Consider the following 20491-nt stretch of genomic DNA (forward strand, 5'->3'; position numbering starts at 1 on the left):
CTGGTCCTCGGGCCACACGTTTTCATTAATAAAGCACTTTTCAACTTTATTGGTGCTACAAAGCGCTTTACAATGTTTTCTACTTCCATACACAGGCACTGGCATGCCATCTGAAGGAACCTAGTATTCAATGTCTTGCACCAGGACACTTCAGCATGGGGAGGGGCTGGGGATTAGGGATACCAACTGAGTCACAGCCATTTGCAATTTCCAGTTTCATCATGATAAAATAGCACTCTGAAAACCAGCATCCAGTCACTGTGTGAATCATGGACAAACAGCATGTTTAAATGTCTGTACCTGTGACGTAGCCCATCGTTGGGGAGAGGGAGTCAAACATCTGATCATGTTTGTCCCTCTCCTCTGGGGAGATTGCCCACACACTTGGACCACCTGAGGGGGGAAAGGAAATGTAAAGTTTCAGTCATAGCCAGTGAGATTAAATAATACCAGGCAAATAGACCCCAAGAAGTAGCAGGCTTAATTTTTCTAATTAATGTCAGCTAATTTATCAGATATTCAGTTCACTTCACAAGATTACACAGGCGTAAAAAAAAAAGGAAACAGGAAGACAGGTGCACACACACAGACCAACTGACACAGATAAAGAGTACCCTGACGTCAGCCTCAGCAGCAGTCAGACACTGGGAATCCACCAGTATTGACAAAGTGATAATGAAGCTCAAATTTCACTTTGTTAAGTGCAAAACAAGACACTTTTACTGCTCTTCACCAAGGCTGTTTACTCCACGATATATCAACAACACCAACATATTAGGGCTGTTCGATATAACGATATATATCGGATGACGATATAAAAACGTCTATCGTTTCATTTGACGCTATCGTTTGTTTCGTGATGTTGCAAAATAAACTGTTTACCGCAATATTTTTTCATCGTTTTGATGGTCACTGTAGTGGCTATATTAATTTCTTAAAGTTCTCTCTTTCTCTTATATTTAATATAACCACACTACAGACGGACAAGCGCCTGTTTTTATGCCTTGTGGTTAGCAACAAGGACGGTAACACCATCGCGTGTCCGCTTGTTTATGTTCCACATAAACCTTTCACAATAAAGCTCAAGATCCTGTTGAGACTTTTCAAAATAAACTGAATCACGTGAAAGAGCAGATTATTTACGGAAGAGAAGTAAAAAAGAGCCGCCAGGTGTTAAAAAATAAACCTTAGACTCAAACGTTAGAACAGGCTTTTCCCCGCAGCACGCTGTGTAATAAATACTCACAAAGAAAACAGCGGCCGTTACAACTTATGTCTAAAAATGTATAGTTTCATGCATCTATTAAAACACTTGACTCCAGCTACATGACGCGCAGCTGGAAACACTTCCCGCAAGTCGAGCTGCACGAGATTCACATAATTTACAGAAAATGTTACATTTTTGTGATTTATATCGTTATCGGGACGATAGAATTCTTATATCGGGATATGAGATTTTGGTCATATCGCACAGCCCTACAACATATATAACCTGCACCAACACCAAAAATATACTAATCTGGGTACTTTAATCCTGTCACTGAAGCTATCAGTAAACCTGGTGGGTTTAAAAAAAAAAAAAGAAAAAGAAAGAAAGAAAGAAAGAAAAGAAAATATATGGACCAGACTTCAAAATTAGCACAACTGTGTCAAACTATAAAGAAGCTGGTCAAGAATATGTACACAAACGTAGGCCAAACACAACCCAGCAATTATCACTAAAACTAGCCTTATGTTGGCCTCAGCAGCTCTGCAGAGCCACATTCACACACCCCTCTTTCTTTCATTCTCCACACAGATTTAACACTGTCCTTTATACACACAAAACGCAGTGATCTTACCATTCATTTTCGCAGGTGGAGAACTCCCAGTGACGTCCTCAGCTACTGTTCACAGTCATCTGCAAAACACACATAAGCACGGTCCAGTAATCAGTCAATACTGTAGCTAAGAGAGGACAGTACTGTCATAGAGAGCAGGAAGATAAAAAGGCAGAGAGAGGTACAGAGACAGACCAGGCAGAGAGAGAGAGAGAGAGAGAGCGATTCTGGTCGGTCAGCAGAGTCAAACAGGGCTTCTCCTGTTCACTTTGGCCGCATCCCAAATCTTTTCAACCACATGGACTTTTTTCAGTACTATCAACACTGACGTCGTAGCGGCCAGAGTGCAATCCAAGCTACTACTAAAGCTAAACCGACACGCACTTATTAACATTTACTGTGTCCAGGAATACAAACCCTTGTTCAGTTCTGTTTGATCAGCTAATGTAGACTGAACAAAGGATCTACAGCCCTTTGGTGTTAAACAGACACCACTTCTTCAAAAAACTGCCCACGTTTGATGTACCGATGTTATACTTTGTTCATGTTTATTCCCCAGTGTGATGCAAACACCATCAAGTTATTATTATAGACACAAAGTTTCTGTTCAACTGCAGTCCATGATAGGACTACTTAATTATAGCAAATGTTAAACTTACAACCATTTACATTTTTTTCCTAAGAGCAATAGAAGAAAGGTTTTTGTAGACTCTTGAAAAATCTATAAGTTTCACAATACAAGAATCAATCCTGTTAGGATATTTCCAGCTCTCTATTTTCTAAAGCTTATGTGGGTCCAGGTCATGAAGGCAACAGTCTAATCAAAGAATAGCATTAGTTGAAATACGACAGTGAAAGACACCTTAGCACAGGGGTGGGTAATTAATTTTTAAAGTTAATATCCACCAGGAATGAGTTTATCCTCTACAATGGTGCAAGCTTCTTGTGTGACCCCTGGGGAAAATGACCCAGTCCTGCCTTCGAGTTTTACCTAGACAACCACAAAATGAACTCCACTGGTTACCAATATTCAGCAACAAACCAACGCTCAACAAGCACACCGTTTCCTGTGTGAACGCCCTTTAAGACTAAGCCCAGATGTTGTTTTGCTGCTTATACACTTTCAGTCTTTGTCCACAATTTGTAGCTATAGATACGATTACAATATGTCCATCTAGAGTAAAGTTGTAGCTCAACATTCAACTGTTGAAAATGAGTAAAGACAAGCTACTACACTAAAGCGACAAACCAATACTCTCAATGACTTTAAACCTGCCTTCCTGTTAGCAGTGACTATGACTCTTTCTCTATCTCATCAGGCTTTGAAACCGCTCTTGTTGAGTCATGCACTTGCAAACAAAGTGTGGGAATTGGCCTATTGTTGCATAAACCTGTTTTATGTAGTAGGAGGCTCAGCTTCTTCTTGAAGGTTGGGGTTTATAAGTTTCAAGTAATTGCATGTGATTGTGTGATCAGGCAGGTCTGTCCCAGTACTTTGGTCCAGACTAAAATATTATTATATAGGGACAGTCCACAGGGGTTGATTGTAATGTAAATAACAGGGTAAATGTAGCAGACTCTGTCTCATGTATCACATATGAACTCCTTGTTGACAGAAGGCGGTAAGTAGCTTTATGCTGGGTTGGAGAAATAGTTATAGGTCTTATCTGTGGCTGCTGTAGCACTCTTCCTGTTAAATGATCATTACAACATGCACAACGGAACAGAATTGTTTAGATCTGAGACAGTTATGAATGTCGTGTGAACTTATTTATAGAACCATTAATAACAGTAGTAATGCAACACTGAATACAGATGTAATCTTTAACTGTCCGACTGGTACGTCAACTATTTTCTTCACATTTTCTCTTTTCATTTCATATTCGCATCTTTAGAATGACAACTTTCCCTGTTATCATCACACTGCCATCGGCCGCTCAGATTCACATGATGAAGGTGGAGGAGGAAAAGCAGGAGAGAAATTCTAATCATTCCGCTCAGCACTTCCTGCCTAACCTACGAACAGAAGCATTTCCTTAATCAACATCAGTTGACAGGAAGTGATCACAGATCTTGGCGAGAGAGAGGCAGCTTTTAATGTCCTAAAAAATAAGCGTGAGAGCTGTGGTTGAAACTGACACAGTATTCCAGATTAAAGAGTCATTTATAGGTGATTACTGACATATCTGGTGACAAGAAGCCTGTGCATGAGAATATGAATGAGGGAGAGAAAAAAAACAGAAAGAAAGTGCCTGGCTGACGCTCTTACAAGGGCAGAGAATAACAAGAGAGGGCTAATCTACTGCCTGCCATCTGTCACTCTCCCTCTCTCCTTCCTTTCCCGAGTCAGACCATACTCTTATTCGATATCTCTGATCATCCATTCTTTCCTCTGCTTCTCCCATCTATTTTCATAGCTGTTTAGATGGAGAGCATCAAATACAATCGTACTAGTTTTAAATGAATTTAGAGCATATCATTGTACTCTCTATATTGCCATCAGCAGTGACAATGGATGGTTTGGTTGTTCCTTTCAAGAAATGTACTTACTTATGGAGGTATTTGAAAGCCACTGACACTGAAGTCATGGAATCTAATGTCTGGTAACCCAACACTACAGGAATCTGAATGAATAAGTGAAAGAAAGCAGCAGACTGTTGGCTTTAAGGTTTACTGTTTCCACAGTAAGCAAGCAGTCTAACTTTCCTCACAGGGCGGCTGCCTGACCAACTGACCGACTGAACGTCGGACTTGGCTAGCACAAAGGAGTGACCTCAGTGGCAGAGTCAGCTTTGCAAACTTCATGCAAATACCTTCTGGAGTCGCCCTCCACATAAATACACACTGCCTCAGTAGAAGCCTTGTGCTGCTAAATGAATACCTCTGCTCCACCATTTGCATAGACTCCCCGAAGGTAAAATCAGAGTGAAGATCAACAACCAGAGCTCCACCTAACTTAAAAACTAACCTCATCTATACTTAACCAGTGATACAGAACCTTTTAAAAACATCTAAAAACAAGTAGGAAAAGGAAAAGCAAAAACAGATTCTAAGCTAGATGCACTGTTTTGACACAACTGAATCGCTCTATCAAGGAGACAGCTGCCTTGTAGATGGAATGTGCCATTACTGCAAGCAGGCGAAATAACTCACCTAGAAGCCATGTGCTGATAGTTATCAAATACGAAAGCAGAAAAATGCACCTCTAACTACATTTAGGAGACAGGCAGGCAGATACAATTTGTGAAAGGTGGTGAGCTTAGTACCAGACAAACAAGAGAAACTCGCAAAGCTGAAAAAAAGTCTTGTGAAACCAAAAGAAAAAAAGATCCAATGGAAACCGTGACAAGTTAAGTGAGCTATATATTATTCTACTTATGTTTGTTGAATTTAACTCAGAGCATAAAGAGGATGGACATAGCTTCCTTGTTACAAAAATAAGAAGCCCCTAAAAAAAATGTGGATTTTACCTAGTGGCCACCAGATGGCGATAGCTGTAGTTGCAAAAAACTTCTAATCCTATAAAAGTCTATTACATAGGTGTCAAACTCTGGCCCGCAGCCTAATTACATTTGGCCCGCGAAGCCATACCAAATTACTATTAGAGCTGGCCTACTGGTATTATACAGCTAATATATACATTGTTTAGTATTAAGCTTTGCTTGTTCCACATTCAGTTTTTCAGCAAAACTTGTTTGAGTCCATAAGAAGAGATTCATTCTTAAATCTGGAGGAAGATATTTTTCAATAAATATTAATGTTAGCCCGCGACCTTGTTCTAGTTTTGAATTTTGGCCCACTGTGTATTTGAGTTTGACACCCCTGGTCTATTAGGAAAACAGCTACCTTTATTGACGTTCATCTCAAGGCTTCAAAACAAAACTTCAAAAGGTGACATCCTGGTAGGTCTTTTATACTGTCTATGGTTTGAAATATGAACTTTTAAATAAAGCCACAGTTCCCAACAGCATTTGCAGGAGACACCAGGCAGTAGGGCTGAACGATATATCGCATTTGCGATAATATCGCGACATGATCAAGTGCAATTTTCTAACCGCAAAGGCTGCGATTATACTCTGGACATGTCCAAATTCATGAGCTGCATCCTCCTGAGGCCGCATTTGTAGACCGATTACGTCACAGCGACGCGCCGAAGGCTGTCCAAATTACTACCAAATCCCAGAATTCATAGCGCGGCCCAGCCAAACTCCAGTTTCCAGCAATGGCGGCCGCTACTAAGTTTTAAAATTACTCATACTAATCTTTCTGGGTCACAAAATAAACTTTTAACATATTTTCAGGCGAGAAAGTAGCTGTGTAAACATCAAATATCTGCTCGGTTTATCAAGATATCCCATATTTGCAAAAGTGCTTCGACGTTTTCAGAGGCGTCTGCTACCCACCAGCTCGACAGCTAGCCGGGAGCTCGAGGGTTACTGATGCGGCCGAGAACGGCACAACTCCCGGCACATCATTTTCAGATCACCGCGGAGTTTCGCTGCTCGGGTTAAACGTAATATATAAGTCACTTAGACAACCTAAAAATGTTATTGTTGGGCTTTTTTCAGTGTTTTGTTTGTTCGTGAGTAAATCGGTTTGGCTGAGATTAAAGTTATTAGATTAGATAAAATAAAACTTTATTAATCCCCCGGGTGGGTTCCTCCTTGGTTTTCACACAGCTGACTAAACGTCAAACAGAAAACTTATTAAACAGAAGTATGAGACAGTCGAGAATTTACACCAGTGTCTGGTTATATTTTAGATAGCAAGAAGCAGACGGCCGAGTTTATTAAACTCCACCGAGACAGCGGTGACGCTAATCAGAACTAGACCGTCCAATTTCACGCCTTTAAATTTTAAAGGCGTGTTTGTGTGTGTGTTTATACAATTGCTATTATGTTTGCACTTTATGTGTAATGTTACTGACTGCAGAGATCAGTAAGATGTGTGTATTTTTTATTTATTAGTTTTATTTATTTAATATTATTTTTTAATTGAATGACTGTCTAGTAGTTCACAGATGTCGAAAAACTGAGTGTGGTAAAGCCACTGATTTTGTTTATGTATATTTCTGCAATCTGCACATTGTACTGACTTTCATTTTAATGTTTACACCAGGGTTCCTTGTCAGCACTTTATGCTCAGATGTTTGTAAGCTAAAAATAAACTATTGTGTATGTTCAAATATACTGTTGTGATTGAAGAAGTTAAATAAAAATGTCAGTCATCAATTCATGCATCACCTCATGTCATCATAACAGAGGTCTGTCTTCCAGGAAAGAACAGTTTAAAATTAATGTAATATAGTATTGGCCATACTATATGATGTATTGCTTGTCTTTGTTTAATAATACAGAAGACAAAGACCTTAAAAAAATAATCGCATATCGCATCGCAATCGCAATATTGGGGCAAAAAATCGCAATTAGATTATTTTCCATAATCGTTCAGCCCTACCAGGCAGAGACTGGGCGCTCAGGATCTGTGGTTTTCAACAAGACAACAACCTTAAGATCCTGCCAAGAAAACACAGGGTGGCTCCCCACTGACAATCTTGAACTGACCCTGCCACAATCTGGGCACAAACCCAACAAAGCTCTCAGACTGTGAATTTACTGTGGACCAACACTCCTTATGAGTTGTGTTGAGTTTGAAAAACGATAGAAAACGTAGAAACGTCCAAAAGAAAGGTGTGTCAAACATATGTGATAATTCCCACAAAGGACTGAGGCTGTTACTGCTGCTATAATCAACATATAAATGAAAAAGAAAATTTGATATTTTCATTGATTTACCAAAGTTTACAATAAGTGTGGCGTAATGTACATAGTTCTGTAAAAAAACTGAAATAAAAACTTGAATGTCTAAAAACCTCTGAATGCACTACAGTAGTAGTGAACAGAAGCTCTCTGTAATGACAATAGAGCAGCAACCGCAATGCATGTCTTCAAATCTGAATAACAGCAAGAATCCAAGCTACTGATGTTCCTATGCCCAACACTTTGACTTCCTCCTAATTCTAGCTCTATTTGTGTGTGATGCTGTTTTTGAGTTACAGTGTGTGCATGAACAATATTTTTTAAAAACCTTGTGTAGTTCTGGATTTAAAAATAAAACAACCCAAAAAAGAACAGCTGTTATACAGCTTGTCTGTATAACTAGAATTCTGAGAAGTGGAAAATATGATAAACCCCTGGGTAGCAAAACACATAAGTCTGCCTAATGTGTCCACTCATCTTGGTGTGAACACACATGCAATAGCCATTGCTTTTGTCATAGTTCGGTACATAAATAGACATGTGACTCAGTGTCCCAACCTGCAGTTCATGAAACAGCTCTTTCACAATGGTGGAGAGGTGGTGAAACACTGTAGTATACTTGCTAACAGCCAGCAAAACAGTAACACTGATGTCCATAACACCACATAACCACTGTATACTGAAAGAAATAATCAAAATGAACAGTGGGACATTAGATCTTATTTTTCTTCGACCATAACAGTCTAAATTCCATTGCGGAAAGAGCTTTTCTTTACAAACTACAATCAAGAGTTTTTGTGTTTATATGCATATCAATTTGCTCTTTGGAGTTCTGCTGTGGACCTGCTTGTCTATCAGTTAGCATACACAACAGTGAAACCTGTTGGATAAATGGCATGACTGTTTCTGACCTTAGCTTCTTCAGTAGACACTTTGAACCATATGTGCCTTTCTTTCTGTCTGTTTATACCTTTTGCTTTGTGCTACTGTGTACCTCACTGCCATTCCACCCTTGCTTAGAGTGAATCAAGAAATAACAAACATGACGTAACACTGTCAGGGATAGGGATGAGACTGAGAACAGAAACATATTCTCCTTGCTCAAGTTCCTCATTCGTGACCATCTTTTGAGCAACCCCCCCCCCAACTTTCTCACCAACTCTCATAACTTTGCATGTAAAACTGCACCCTGCCAGTCCTGTCATCATCACTGCTCTTTTCAGAGACAAACACTGCGTGAATGCCATTCTAAGGAATGATTGATTTTCTGCCGCCTCGCTCACTGACCTCACACCAATGACATCAACTCCATCCACAGTTCTGTTTCTGCCCGATGACACCCTTTCTTCCCCTCTGTGTCCTCCTTTGTGTACAGTAAAATTACCCAAGCTTTCTCTTCAGCTGTTTTTAATGTGTATTTTCAATTCCTTCCCACAATACAGAGACAACTAACGGGTAGTTTTATTAAAGTGATACTTCAGCATCCACCCGCTCTGCAGTAAACACCCATCTACCACGCTCAGGGCTGCAAAGCAAACCAGCAGCGTTTCAGATTGGGTTTGATTAACTATGTTTGCAATGCCAGATTTTGTTTTCTTAAGAGGCATGGCACACCTCTCCCTCTTTTAGCCTGGGTTTGACTCACCTTGATTTGTCCATCTATCTGAATATGACAGGGCTGGAGAACGTACACTTCTAAATTTGTTGTTTGGCTTGTGGCATGTGGCTCAGTGGGAACATGGCAATGCTTCACCACTGCCAACTTAAAAAAGACTGCGAGTCTGGTTTGACTGACAAGTTAATGTCGGACCAATATTTATATAATAAATGGAAGTTGGATGAGGAAAACGGTAGGCTGCTGCTTAGTGTCCAGTATTAAAATGACAAGCATCAAGTTAGGATTGGACACAAAGAGCTGCAGCTTGGTAAGACTCCTCCCTGTACTAACTCAGCATGTTAACCACTTTAATATTTTGCTGATTTCAGGGTTTTAATAGCCTACAACAGAACTCTGGTAGGTGATGATGTACGCAAACATGATGTGCCCACATATATTAAAGGCCATAAGTCTTTGTTACCTTATTAGAGAGACATTTGTGCATTTTCCTGTCAATTTAGGGGAACAAAATGACTACCCAGTGCTGGTAGGATAAACGCTACACTGGTGGAATATTGCTTTTCTCAAAAGAAAAGAACAGCAGATACACTCAGCATGCACTTCATTCCAGACCTTTCAAGCATTTTCTCTAAATCTCTGTCACTTATTTTTTTTCCAAGCAACTCTCTAATAAGGTTGGCCTTCGGGTAAAAGACTCTTTTTAAAAAAAAAAAAAAAAAAAAAAAAAAAGCTAAAAGAACTATCTCTCAACTTATCAGTGTTATGCAATAACAAAATATTTGCACTGAAATAGACAGCACCGGAGCAAATGATGATAATTTTTTGTGCTGATGTGGTTTTTAAACAACATCCTGCCAAGGTAGAAAGATAAATGCTGCAATATGTTATCCTGCATTTTCCCCCCAAGTTTTTTAATTAAACTTATTTGCAATCATCACTCACAGTAGTTCATATTATTTGTAGATTGTATCATGTTTCCAGATTAATTTTTATTTCAGTTCAGTTACTTTCCACATTGTGTTCCCTTATTTCAGTTAAGTTTTTATTACCTTCACTTTAGTTATAGTTGATCATATGCACGAATACCTCCTGGTTTAAGTTTTGTTGACCCAGTTTGACCAGACTTATAAAAACTAAAAGAATTTTCCCTCATTATATTTTAATTTTTAATAATTTTTATTATTAGTGAGCGGCATAGTAGTGCAGTGATTAGCACTTCCCAGCAAGAAGGAATGGGATTACCCTCCAGGCTTGGGACCCTTCTGCGTGAGTTTTCTCTCACAGCCCAAGGACTTGTATGTTAGGTTAATTGTTGATTGTAAACTGGCTGTAGGTGTTAATGTTAGCCCTGTGGTAGACTGGCGACCTGTCCAGGGTGCACCCCACCTCTGATCTTATTACAGCCGGGACATGCTCCAGAACCCCCACGATCCTGAATTGGATAAGCAATTCAGAAAATGCATAGATGTGTGGATAATAGTTTTCTACAATCCCAATACTATTTCAGTTAGCTCCCCCCAAGCTCACTGTTCATGGTCTTAATTAATTGTAAAAACAGAGATTTCGCAGGGAAGAACGATTGGGTGCAGCAGCACCAATCTACAGTAGCCTATAATAAATATGGTGAAGTAACCCTGTCAGCTATCGAGTTGGAATTAACACAAGAAATATATTTTGAATTCTTTCATTAAATATATTTGTGTGGGCCTCGGCTTTCACCAATTAGGTCACTTTGCACAATTGAGACCGAGCAGGCCAATAATTCATACAAACATTTCCACTTGGGGACGGTAACGTCATTTACAACCTTCATCTCTGTTTATGTGTCTCTAGATAAACCGAAAGAGTCGCATTCCCTGATCACTTGTCACCAGTCATTGAGACCTGCCTGCAACCTGCTCAACTAGTTTGAACCAAAAGGAATTTAGGAGACTTTCCTGCAAATCTGCTCTCACAAACCTCCCAGATACACTTTCGCCATAAAATAAGCGCCAACAAACACTCCTCATCTGATTGTCCACAAAAAACATTTAATGAAAACACACAACTTAGCAAGCTAACCCAACTCTGACGGTCCCAGGTTGTTTGGCACCCACGGTGAAGCATCACCTCTGAACACTTTTTCCTTTCATATTTTCAAATTTTCAAATTAAACAAGGTACACAAGGAAACACGAACACGGAAAAGTCATTAAAAATATCGAAAAGTCAACAGGGAGTCTATAAAGGATTATTATGAGAACATCAAACTTACGGTCATGCTTAGATAAGCAGTTTCGCTTGCCTACCTCTCTCACCGCTACGGTTCAAAAACATCAACTTCTGAGCTTTCGAGAGGCCGCAAATGACGAGCCACCACTTCTGGACGGTTTCCCACACACGCTCTCAAAGTTTAGTATCCGCGGAGAGCTGCCGTTTTCAGGAGATATGTTAAGTTTGTTAACGTTTCTGCTCAAGAGAACCTGTTGCTGACAGCTCGGTGTGTCACACCAACAACATGGCTGACGACGAGTGATTGGAGCCTGTGAGGCGCTGCTAACGTCCGGCAAGTGGGAGGAGAGAGAAAGGGAGGAATAAAAGTGGAACAGATGGAGAAGGAGAACAATCGATGGGATGGGAGGCAGATAAGAGACAAGTGAGGGTAATATTATACAATATGGAGCCAGACTAGGAGAATAATGGAGAAGAGATTAAAATCCTTGTATGACTTGGAGATTATTCATGACAAATTATGAGATAAGGATATTCTGACAGTATACAGTCATATATTTTGAAATTATATAGGTACACGTTCTGTGATTATACAGTCATGTGTTCTGAGATTATACAGCCATACACTCTGAGATTATATAGTCATATATTCTGAGATTACACAATTGCACATTTGCAAGAAACAATTCAGAAATCCTCTGCGATCAAAGTCACAAAGAGTAGCTCACTTTGGAAATTTGGATCAGCCTATATAGCCAACTAATAATGTACTGTATTAGATCGGTAAATCAAATCATTGCCTGTTTTTAACCGGGTTTAGCTGTGTAAATTTCCAAAGCTCAGAATTGGGATAACACCCAAATAATCCAGACTTTGAAGGGAGACTGTTGCCTTAAATTAGACATCTTGTTTAATGTGGGTGGCAGTTGGGTGTCCAGCAATCAGTCATTTCCAAAACTGGTTGGAAATTTCTTAGTAACTTACCTGGACTGTAATTTGGCCAGATTTGGCTGCTTCAGTGGGACGAGATCACAAGCTCTGAGGGAATGCATGATGGCTGCAAAGAGATTTTTTTAAAATTATAGAAAATTCAGTGGATGATAATTTTAATGTTAACAGATCTCCTGCCTCCATGAACACTCATTACGTACCATACATGCCCACTACTGATATAGCAGTTGCATTTAAAAACACGATTTAATCCCAGTAACTAAGTAACTAAGACAATGAATTATAGTCTGGTCTTTTGTATATCGTTTGCAAAATATGGGGAATAATAGGCAGTGGACCACTGTGAAGGACATAAGGAGTCTATCTTCTAAAACCTACAAACATATATTTTTCCACCTACAGTTAAACCAATAGTTTTTACTTCATGTGATGTTCTTTAACATTAATTCATGTAATGTTATTTAAAACTGCTTCAGTGGATATACGCAAGAACATGACTGGTTACTGTGGTCATGGAAAACTCAGCTAAGAAGTACAACGAATTTTTATTTAACTGATATCTAAAAAAAACTTAATAAATAATACAAAACTATAATAGCGATGCTGTGTATATCATTCACTGCTACACATTGTCAATAGTTTGTGTTTTTCTGTTTGTGTCCGTGTGGTTCCTCTAACCTAGTAAAGTTTTAAAAAAGTGCTATTTTCATCCCAGGTTCTGTTTTGACTCCAGTTTATTCCCACAGAGCGCTGCTTTATGTAGTAATTTTAATGAGATGACTAACTATTGTTAATTATTATTATTTATTTCTGTGGAATATCATCGTTTGTGTTTAGTTTACTATAATGTGCAAGCGTTTTTCTTCTGAAAAACTAAACATGTACTCTATTACCCATATTCCCTTGAGGCGTACTTGCGGCAGCTTTGCGACATTTCCAAACGATTTTCGCGGTTTACGGCTAGTTTACAACTTTGCTACCTCCATGGTGAGTGGAGCAAAATGTTCAACAAGAAACCCCGGAGAAACTTTCGGCAAAGAAAAGACTGCTCCAGCGACGATGAGGACCAGCCAAAGAAGAGCGAAGAAGGAGAGGAAAACCCGGAGAAAACCGCTCCAGCTGTGGTAAATAAGCCCCTTAAAGCCGCGCAGAGCCGCGGCATCACTTGCAGCTCCAAGCGGGAAGCGACGCCTCCGAAGCCGGATTCCAGTGACGGAGAAGACGGGGAGAGCGTGGAAATGACAGAAGAAAGAGAAGAGAGAAAGAAAGACCAGGAGGGGACCAAAAAGAAAGAAACCTCTGTTTTGAGTTTCTCCGATGATAAGGAAGGTAAGTAAATGTAAACGAGGCGCTTTAAGGTAAATATCTTTGACTCCTCAGCTCACTGACAACTTTAGAGCAACGTTAGGAATTTGGAAATATTAATCTCCTGTTATCTGTTGGTAAAAGAGGTGAAGAACCTAAACCTCAAAGATACAGTGACAGTTCATAGAGTTCCTAAATGATTTTATCCACTGTCAGTGCTTTCCCTGTCATCTGTCCACATCATCTGCCCAGATGCCTCTTGAACCCCATGTGTTTTACTTTATTGGACCCGAAGGTGACAATAGACACCATTTCCCACATATTGAGACAATGTCACACATTTTGTGTGGCTCTACTTTGCAAAAGTAAAAACATACGATTCCCCCCTAAAAACGTGTGACTTATGAAGAAAAGCTGATCTATGGGGGAATCCATATTGAAACCCAGTGAGGATTATCTAACAGAGCTGCAGCTGGAATACCCAACATTTAGTTTGTAGTGGTCTGATCATCCTAACAGAGGATGGCGGTTGGCGGTGATTGCCCAATGTAACGGCATATAATTCTGGTTTGTTTCACCTTCTCATAGCTGAGGAGTCTACGTTTAAATTGAAGAAGTCATCTGAGAAAACAGTTCTGTTCCAAATTAGGAAGAAGGAGGCTCCGCCTGCCAAGACCATCGTCAGCACAGGTAGGTCCATGATGGGAACAAGAACTCTTAGAAACAGATCTTGAATACAGTATATGTGCATTAAATACACTCACTGGACAGGTGTGATATGTGTATCCAAAAGAATGCATCCATTCCATAGGAGGTGATGAGTAGGGAAGTGACAGCAACAGATCCATGTGTTCACAGGTTTTTTCCTGGTTTAGTCTCTGCAGTTTAGAGATGATTTTGGTAGAGGCAATGAGGCTGTGATAACTTATTTGACAGAAATTGATGTGTTTTCAAATCCCTTTTGGTCATAAATAAACCAAAATGACTATTTTTCTAATCCTTTCTAATCTTAAGATTATACTGTTAAGGGTTTACATATATAGATTCTTTGCAATATCTAATGTATACCAGAACACATTTTTGGTGAGTAGACAGAATAAACATTTTTATGCCTTTTAGCTAAAATCAATGGCTTCCTGTTCTCTCTTCCACCTTCAGGGGCTGGTGGTGCTGTCTCATCATCTGCTTCACCCAGGCAAGATTATAGCAGTCAGGCGTCACCACATTCTGTGGATGATGACGACGAAGATGATGATGATGATGACAAGGATAATGGGAGCAATGATGACAGTGATAGCAATGAACGTGGAGTGGGATCTCCTTCAGCCAGCTCAGCCTCAGACTCTAGCAGTTCTTCTTATACGCCCGGTATGTTTTGTCAAAGAGAAGGACTCTCAGATTGTTAGGACTACATGATATGATTAAAATCATCAGTTGTTAATCTGGATTCATGGCTGTGTTTTTAAATTTCTTCTGCTTTGTTTGTGCCTGCAGTAAATATCCCCAATGCTAGAGAGATCGAGGCAGCCAAGAGACGGCGTCGTGCCAATCGAACCCAGAAAGAATTCATTCCCCTCAGTAGAGATGGCCAGAGTTCAGCTGGCAGCACACCAGATCACTACAGCAGGGAGGATGAAGATGACAGAGTCGATGATGATGATAATGAGCTGGATGATCATGAGAGGAGAATCGAGTTTGCCCCACGGATGAGGAGCATCAGGGAAAGAATTGCTGAGAAACTTGGTATGAGAGGGCGGGATACAGAAAAAATAGTATGAGGAGGTGAGAAAGAGAGAGAGAAATGGCAGGTGTAGAGAGAAGAAGAACGGTGGGGAAGCATGAAAATGTGAAAGCTGTTTAAGTTAAAAAAGAAAGGTGAAATTTGTCATAATAGGCCTGTCTGAATAGTTCGTATGGATTTTAACCAAACCGTGAATTTTAATTGTCCTATTCTGTGTGTTTTAGGAGAAAGTGATGGCAGTCGGTCAGGGACTGATGGGGAGGAGCAGGAACTCTGGGAAGAGACACAAATTGGGAAGGGAGTCAAAAGACGACCAGGGGAGCAGGTATGAGGGCCAATTAACATCTTGTTTTTGATTCTCATTATTCTGTTAGCACATATCTATAAATGCTGTTACTGTAAGTTATGCACCTGTTTTATACCTTTATGCGTGTCTTTTTGCATTGTTCTGCTGTCATTGCTTTTTGTCTTTTTATCCTCCTTTTATCCTGATATTTTTCATTAGAGCCCATCTGGCAGTGAGTCCAGCAGCTACAGCAGCAGTAGCATAAGCAGGCGAGATAGAGGAAGACAGAAGAAGAAATCTGCAGGACTCAAAGTTCCAAAGATGCTTCCCCCTGTCACTGTCTCAACGGTCAAGAGAAGGATCGCTGGAAAGTTAGTTTGCTCTTTATTCCACACACTATAACGATTTAAAATATTAATGACAGAACAGATTAGGATTAAATGTTTAAATGATACACTGTACAGCAGTAGTAATTCCTATTAGCATGATTCCAGAGGCCAATAAACATTACATTTATACACTGTGCTTTTATTACTGCATGCTGCCAAAACATGCAACACACATTTCCTCCCATTGTACACTTAACTCCTCCACTTTGTAATATTTTTTTTCTTCCTAGACTTGATTCGTTGAAGGAGGTGTACAGAGCACGCCAGGCAGAGCTCAGAAGGATGGAGGGCGATGTTGAGGGTGCTAAAACCTCGTTGGAGAATCTGGAGGAAAGCTCCTCAGAGAAGCAGCTTAAGTTTTACAGGACCATGACGACTTATGCCCACAACATGGTGGAGTGTTTGCAGGAGAAGGTCAGAAAAGAAAAGTTAACATTTAAAGCAACAACTGAAAAAAGAGTAGTTTATCTTTAAGCTTTAAATTGTTCTACTGTGTATTCATATGATATAAACCAGTACAGCATTATCTGTTTTTTTTTTCTCAATACTTGACTAAATTATCCCAGATAAATAATCCCACAATAATTTAGGTGACTCTCCTTTTATTTGCTGAAGGTTGTTGAGATAAACTCTCTGGAGCTGGAGTTGCACACTCTGCTGTCTGACCAGATGGAGGCGCTGTTGGCTCAGAGACGAGAGAAGATTAAGGAGCAGGCAGACCACCTGCAGCAGCTTAGCTGTGAGTGAAGTGTGTGTGTGTGTGTGTGTCTCTCCACGTATATTAAAACCTACTGTGCAGTGTGTCTCAGGATGTAATATTTAAATTAACTGTATGTAATTTGTAGATAACATAGCAGAGCAGAGTGCAAGTTCAGCCAATGGATCAGAAACTCAGTGGTGAGTGTAATGAAATACCTTTCAAGATTACATTTCCTGGTTTGCTTTGTTACTTTTCTAATTTATTCTGTTCATGTATTAGAAAAAGGAAGTATATGCATGCATTTGAGCAGGTACTCCATTCTAGTCTTGCACAGATATGGGTTTAATATTTGTCTCTGTGTTCCAGTGAGGTAAACGTCGGTGTTAAAACTGAGGAAGACTTTGATATGGCTGAAGACACACAACCTTCAGCAGAAGAGCAGGAGCAGCTGCAGAAGAACATAGGTGAGGCGTGGTTGTTCAGCTCTCTGTATGAGCATCAATTTGTAGGCGAAGGCTTTGCTAAAACGGTGTACCTTAAACACAGTGAAGTATAATACAATTAAATTCTGCAAGACTGCAATATAAATATTTTCTATTTATTACGGCAACTCTCTTCTCTCTTTGTGGCTTTCTCTTTTAGTTTCTAGGCTATAAACTTGAGAAAATCCTGATTTGCTTGATGCCTGTGTATTTATCTGTCTCTCTTTTCTTCCCCTTTCTGTGTCTGCTCCAGCTGACATACTGTTGAGGTCTAAGGCAGTATTTTCTGATGTCCAAGAAGACTTCTGCAGTGTTAAAAAGATTCTGTCTCGCTTTGAAGAATGGAGGGAATGCTACTCTGAGTCCTACCACAATGCTTATATCTCTCTGTGTCTGCCCAAGTTGCTGAACCCCATCATCAGGCATCAGCTGCTGGCGTGGAACCCTTTAAAAGTACTTGAACTTGTGTACGCATACAGAGGGTTTGAGGTTTTAGACATGGATTAACGCTACTCCCAGACTAAGACCTGCATTTTAAAAAAAAAAAAAAAAAAAAAAAAAAAAAAAAAAGTTTGTGGTCCAGGACTAGGCTTAATCCATGTCTGGGGAATTGAACTGTAAACACAGCTGCCATTAGTTATGATGTTATAATATGCAGCAATAACCATAGATTTATTGTTGTGTCTCAGGATACCAGTGGAGACTTTGAAAACCTCCCATGGTTCACAGCAGTGGAGACCTTTTGTCATGGACATGGCCACGAAGAGCTGGAGCACACAGACAGACAGACGCTGTCCAGCGTCATAGAGAGGACCGTCGTACCCAAAATGACTGGTACTGTGGACTCAATGATCTGTGCTCCCCATAATTTAAGAAGCAAAAACATCCAAGTACAGGACTGCATAGGGGTCATTGCTTTTTCATTTTTAAACTAAAATCCATTTCATGATTTAATCTGAGGCAGTATTATCTGAGCATTTTTTTCTTTTACTTTGCTTTTTGGTTCAGCTTTTCAGGTGCTGTGGATAATCAAATCTAAATCATTTTTTAGGTCCAGAATGTATGAATCGTCTTAGGGATTTAGAATAGCTTTATGCAGCAAAATTAACAGTCCATACCAAATGAATTACCAAGTCACTCTGCCTATAACTAATATTTTACAGTGGTCTCCCTTGCCTGGTATAGTTATATTGGAACGAAGGTTTGCCTTGAATTCCTCTTAGCCTTTTATATTGATTGCTCTCTGCTGGTCTTTGAAAAATCCATATGCACATTATAATGACCTCAACTACAGACACGAGATGTGTCAAATACTGACCCTGCCTGTCTTTGTGTGTCTTTGTTTCCAGCTTATGTGGAGCTGGTGTGGGATCCCATGTCCCACCAACAGTCTGTCTGTCTGACTGATGTGTGCCACAGTCTGAAGGAGGACTATTCTGTCTTTGAAGGAGAGCATAGCAAGCCAGTCAAGGTAAAGCCAACACTTACACATTTTTCAAAACAAAACTCACCTTTGCTGTTGTCTTTTACCATTTAAAACGTGCCTATTATTTACTGGGTCGTACTTTCAGATACATATTTTGTGTATTTGTCTCCCACTCAGGCATTCACAGAGGCTCTGGTTCGCAGGCTGAGAAGCTGTGTAGATGAAGATGTCTTTATTCCCCTGTACCCCAAAAAGTGAGTTTCTGTTTGATGTGTTTAAAAATGAATATCAGGTGTTGAGTACAACACCTGCATTTTGTATCCTTTTGTTCCTTATTTGATACAAAGTATAGTACTTCCTTGTATTAAATAAGGAAATGTATCTAAAACTCTCTTCAGTCATTAGATAAAATTGTCAGATAATAGTCAGATATGGTCATTTAAACCTGTTGTATTTGCACTTTATTTATACTGTCTGATCTTCTATTCAGGTTTCTTGAAGAGGCGTCTTCACCTCAGCGTCACTTCAGAGATCAGCGGTTCTGGACAGCTGTAAAAGTACTGCTCAGACATTTGTGTTGTGTCAGATTTTGACTGTATTTTGAAACTTCTCAAGCTAATATCAATTGCATTGCTTTTCATTTAGCTCTTAGGCAATATGGGGAAGTGGGATTTACTGCTCCCCGAGTCTGTATTGAAGGAACTGATGCTGGACAAGCTGTTGAACCGATACCTCATGACCACACTGTGCAGTCACACGTTGTCCAACAATGCTGTTTATGCATGCAAAAAGGTATTTGAATGCATCACAGTTGTTGGTGTTCTACATATTAGTTTGACGTTGATAATGATGCTTTATCACTCCTCGCTCCCTCCTCAGATAGCAGATGGTTTAACCCCGTCTTGGTTTAAAGGGGAGAGCACCTGTTTGCCTCAGCTCCACAATTTCAGAAACCACATAGTTCAGAAAGTTCATGCCATCTGTAAACAGCAGCCTCCCACAGATCCCAACACCAGGTAATAAAGCATGTTTTTGTAGAAAACAGTAAGATAAGTCAACATCAAATAGATGCCCTTTTTAAATTAATTTTATATTGCTAGATTTTTTTGTTTCACTTGATACACAAGCTATTGGAGACTTTCCTGCAGTGTGACAGCAATATTTCTATAAAGTCATTATCTTCATACGTTTGTGCAGATGTTCCCCACCCCCACCCAACAAATGTTGTAATCAGAATCATGTGTTTCTGCTATAGGGCTGCTGTGGTTGACCTACTAAAGGTTTTGAGTACAATCAGATGCCACGACTCCATCATGGCCATAGCAGAAAAATACCACTATGAAGATGCCATCTACTCTCATCAGCTGCTGAACCCAGAGACTGCATGGGTCTGAAAAAGATCAAGGGAAGACGGCTCAAACTGAAATACCAACCGCCTAATGTGAGGTGGCGTGTACAAAACTGTATGCTCCACCTTGACTGAAGCAATAGTTGAGATGAACACATGTTTGTAAAATAATTCACATTCCTACAATTTGGAATTGTGAATATGTCGCTGTTTAAACAGGATAATTGGATTTTTTTTTTATGAATAAATGCCTTTTGTGATTGTTTGTTTAAACCTTTTGCCGTTTAAGGTGTTTGAAATCGCACAAACTTCTTTTCTCTTTAATCCCACTCCACATTAGATTTTTATCACTGACATCACTACACAAGCTACAGTCCTGTTGAGGTTTTCTTATTAAATTGTCCGGTTTCTTATGAACAGATGCTGACAAGACAGACATCTGAAGCAAGGACAGAA

At 39.7% G+C, this 20491-nt stretch overlaps 2 protein-coding genes across 2 annotated transcripts in view; one reads left to right on the forward strand and one right to left on the reverse strand.

Annotated features, from left to right (window-relative positions):
* The window catches only part of itsn2b (intersectin 2b), a 39336-nt gene extending 27613 nt beyond the window's left edge, over positions 1-11723 (reverse strand). The window contains exons 1-3 of the mRNA XM_080885664.1: positions 11485-11723; positions 1842-1900; positions 301-393 (exon numbers count right to left, since the gene is read on the reverse strand). Of these exons, the coding sequence (XP_080741790.1) occupies positions 301-393; positions 1842-1848 (100 nt within the window). The 5' untranslated portion in view covers positions 1849-1900; positions 11485-11723. The remainder of the gene's footprint in view (positions 1-300; positions 394-1841; positions 1901-11484) is intronic.
* A 1587-nt stretch (positions 11724-13310) lies between these two features.
* gcfc2 (GC-rich sequence DNA-binding factor 2) lies at positions 13311-20308 on the forward strand. Its single transcript, XM_080884045.1, has 18 exons — positions 13311-13687; positions 14252-14353; positions 14822-15031; positions 15158-15406; positions 15629-15729; positions 15910-16061; positions 16310-16493; positions 16695-16818; positions 16925-16976; positions 17146-17243; positions 17515-17714; positions 17951-18095; positions 18611-18732; positions 18865-18941; positions 19178-19244; positions 19333-19479; positions 19567-19703; positions 19943-20308. Exons 1-18 carry the CDS (start codon positions 13360-13362, stop codon positions 20079-20081), a joined length of 2634 nt encoding a protein of 877 aa, XP_080740171.1. The 5' UTR covers positions 13311-13359; the 3' UTR covers positions 20082-20308.
* Positions 20309-20491: the final 183 nt, after the last annotated feature.

Source organism: Rhamphochromis sp. 'chilingali', assembly GCF_963969265.1.
Source record: "Rhamphochromis sp. 'chilingali' genome assembly, chromosome: 6".
Classification (NCBI taxonomy): domain Eukaryota; kingdom Metazoa; phylum Chordata; class Actinopteri; order Cichliformes; family Cichlidae; genus Rhamphochromis; species Rhamphochromis sp. 'chilingali'.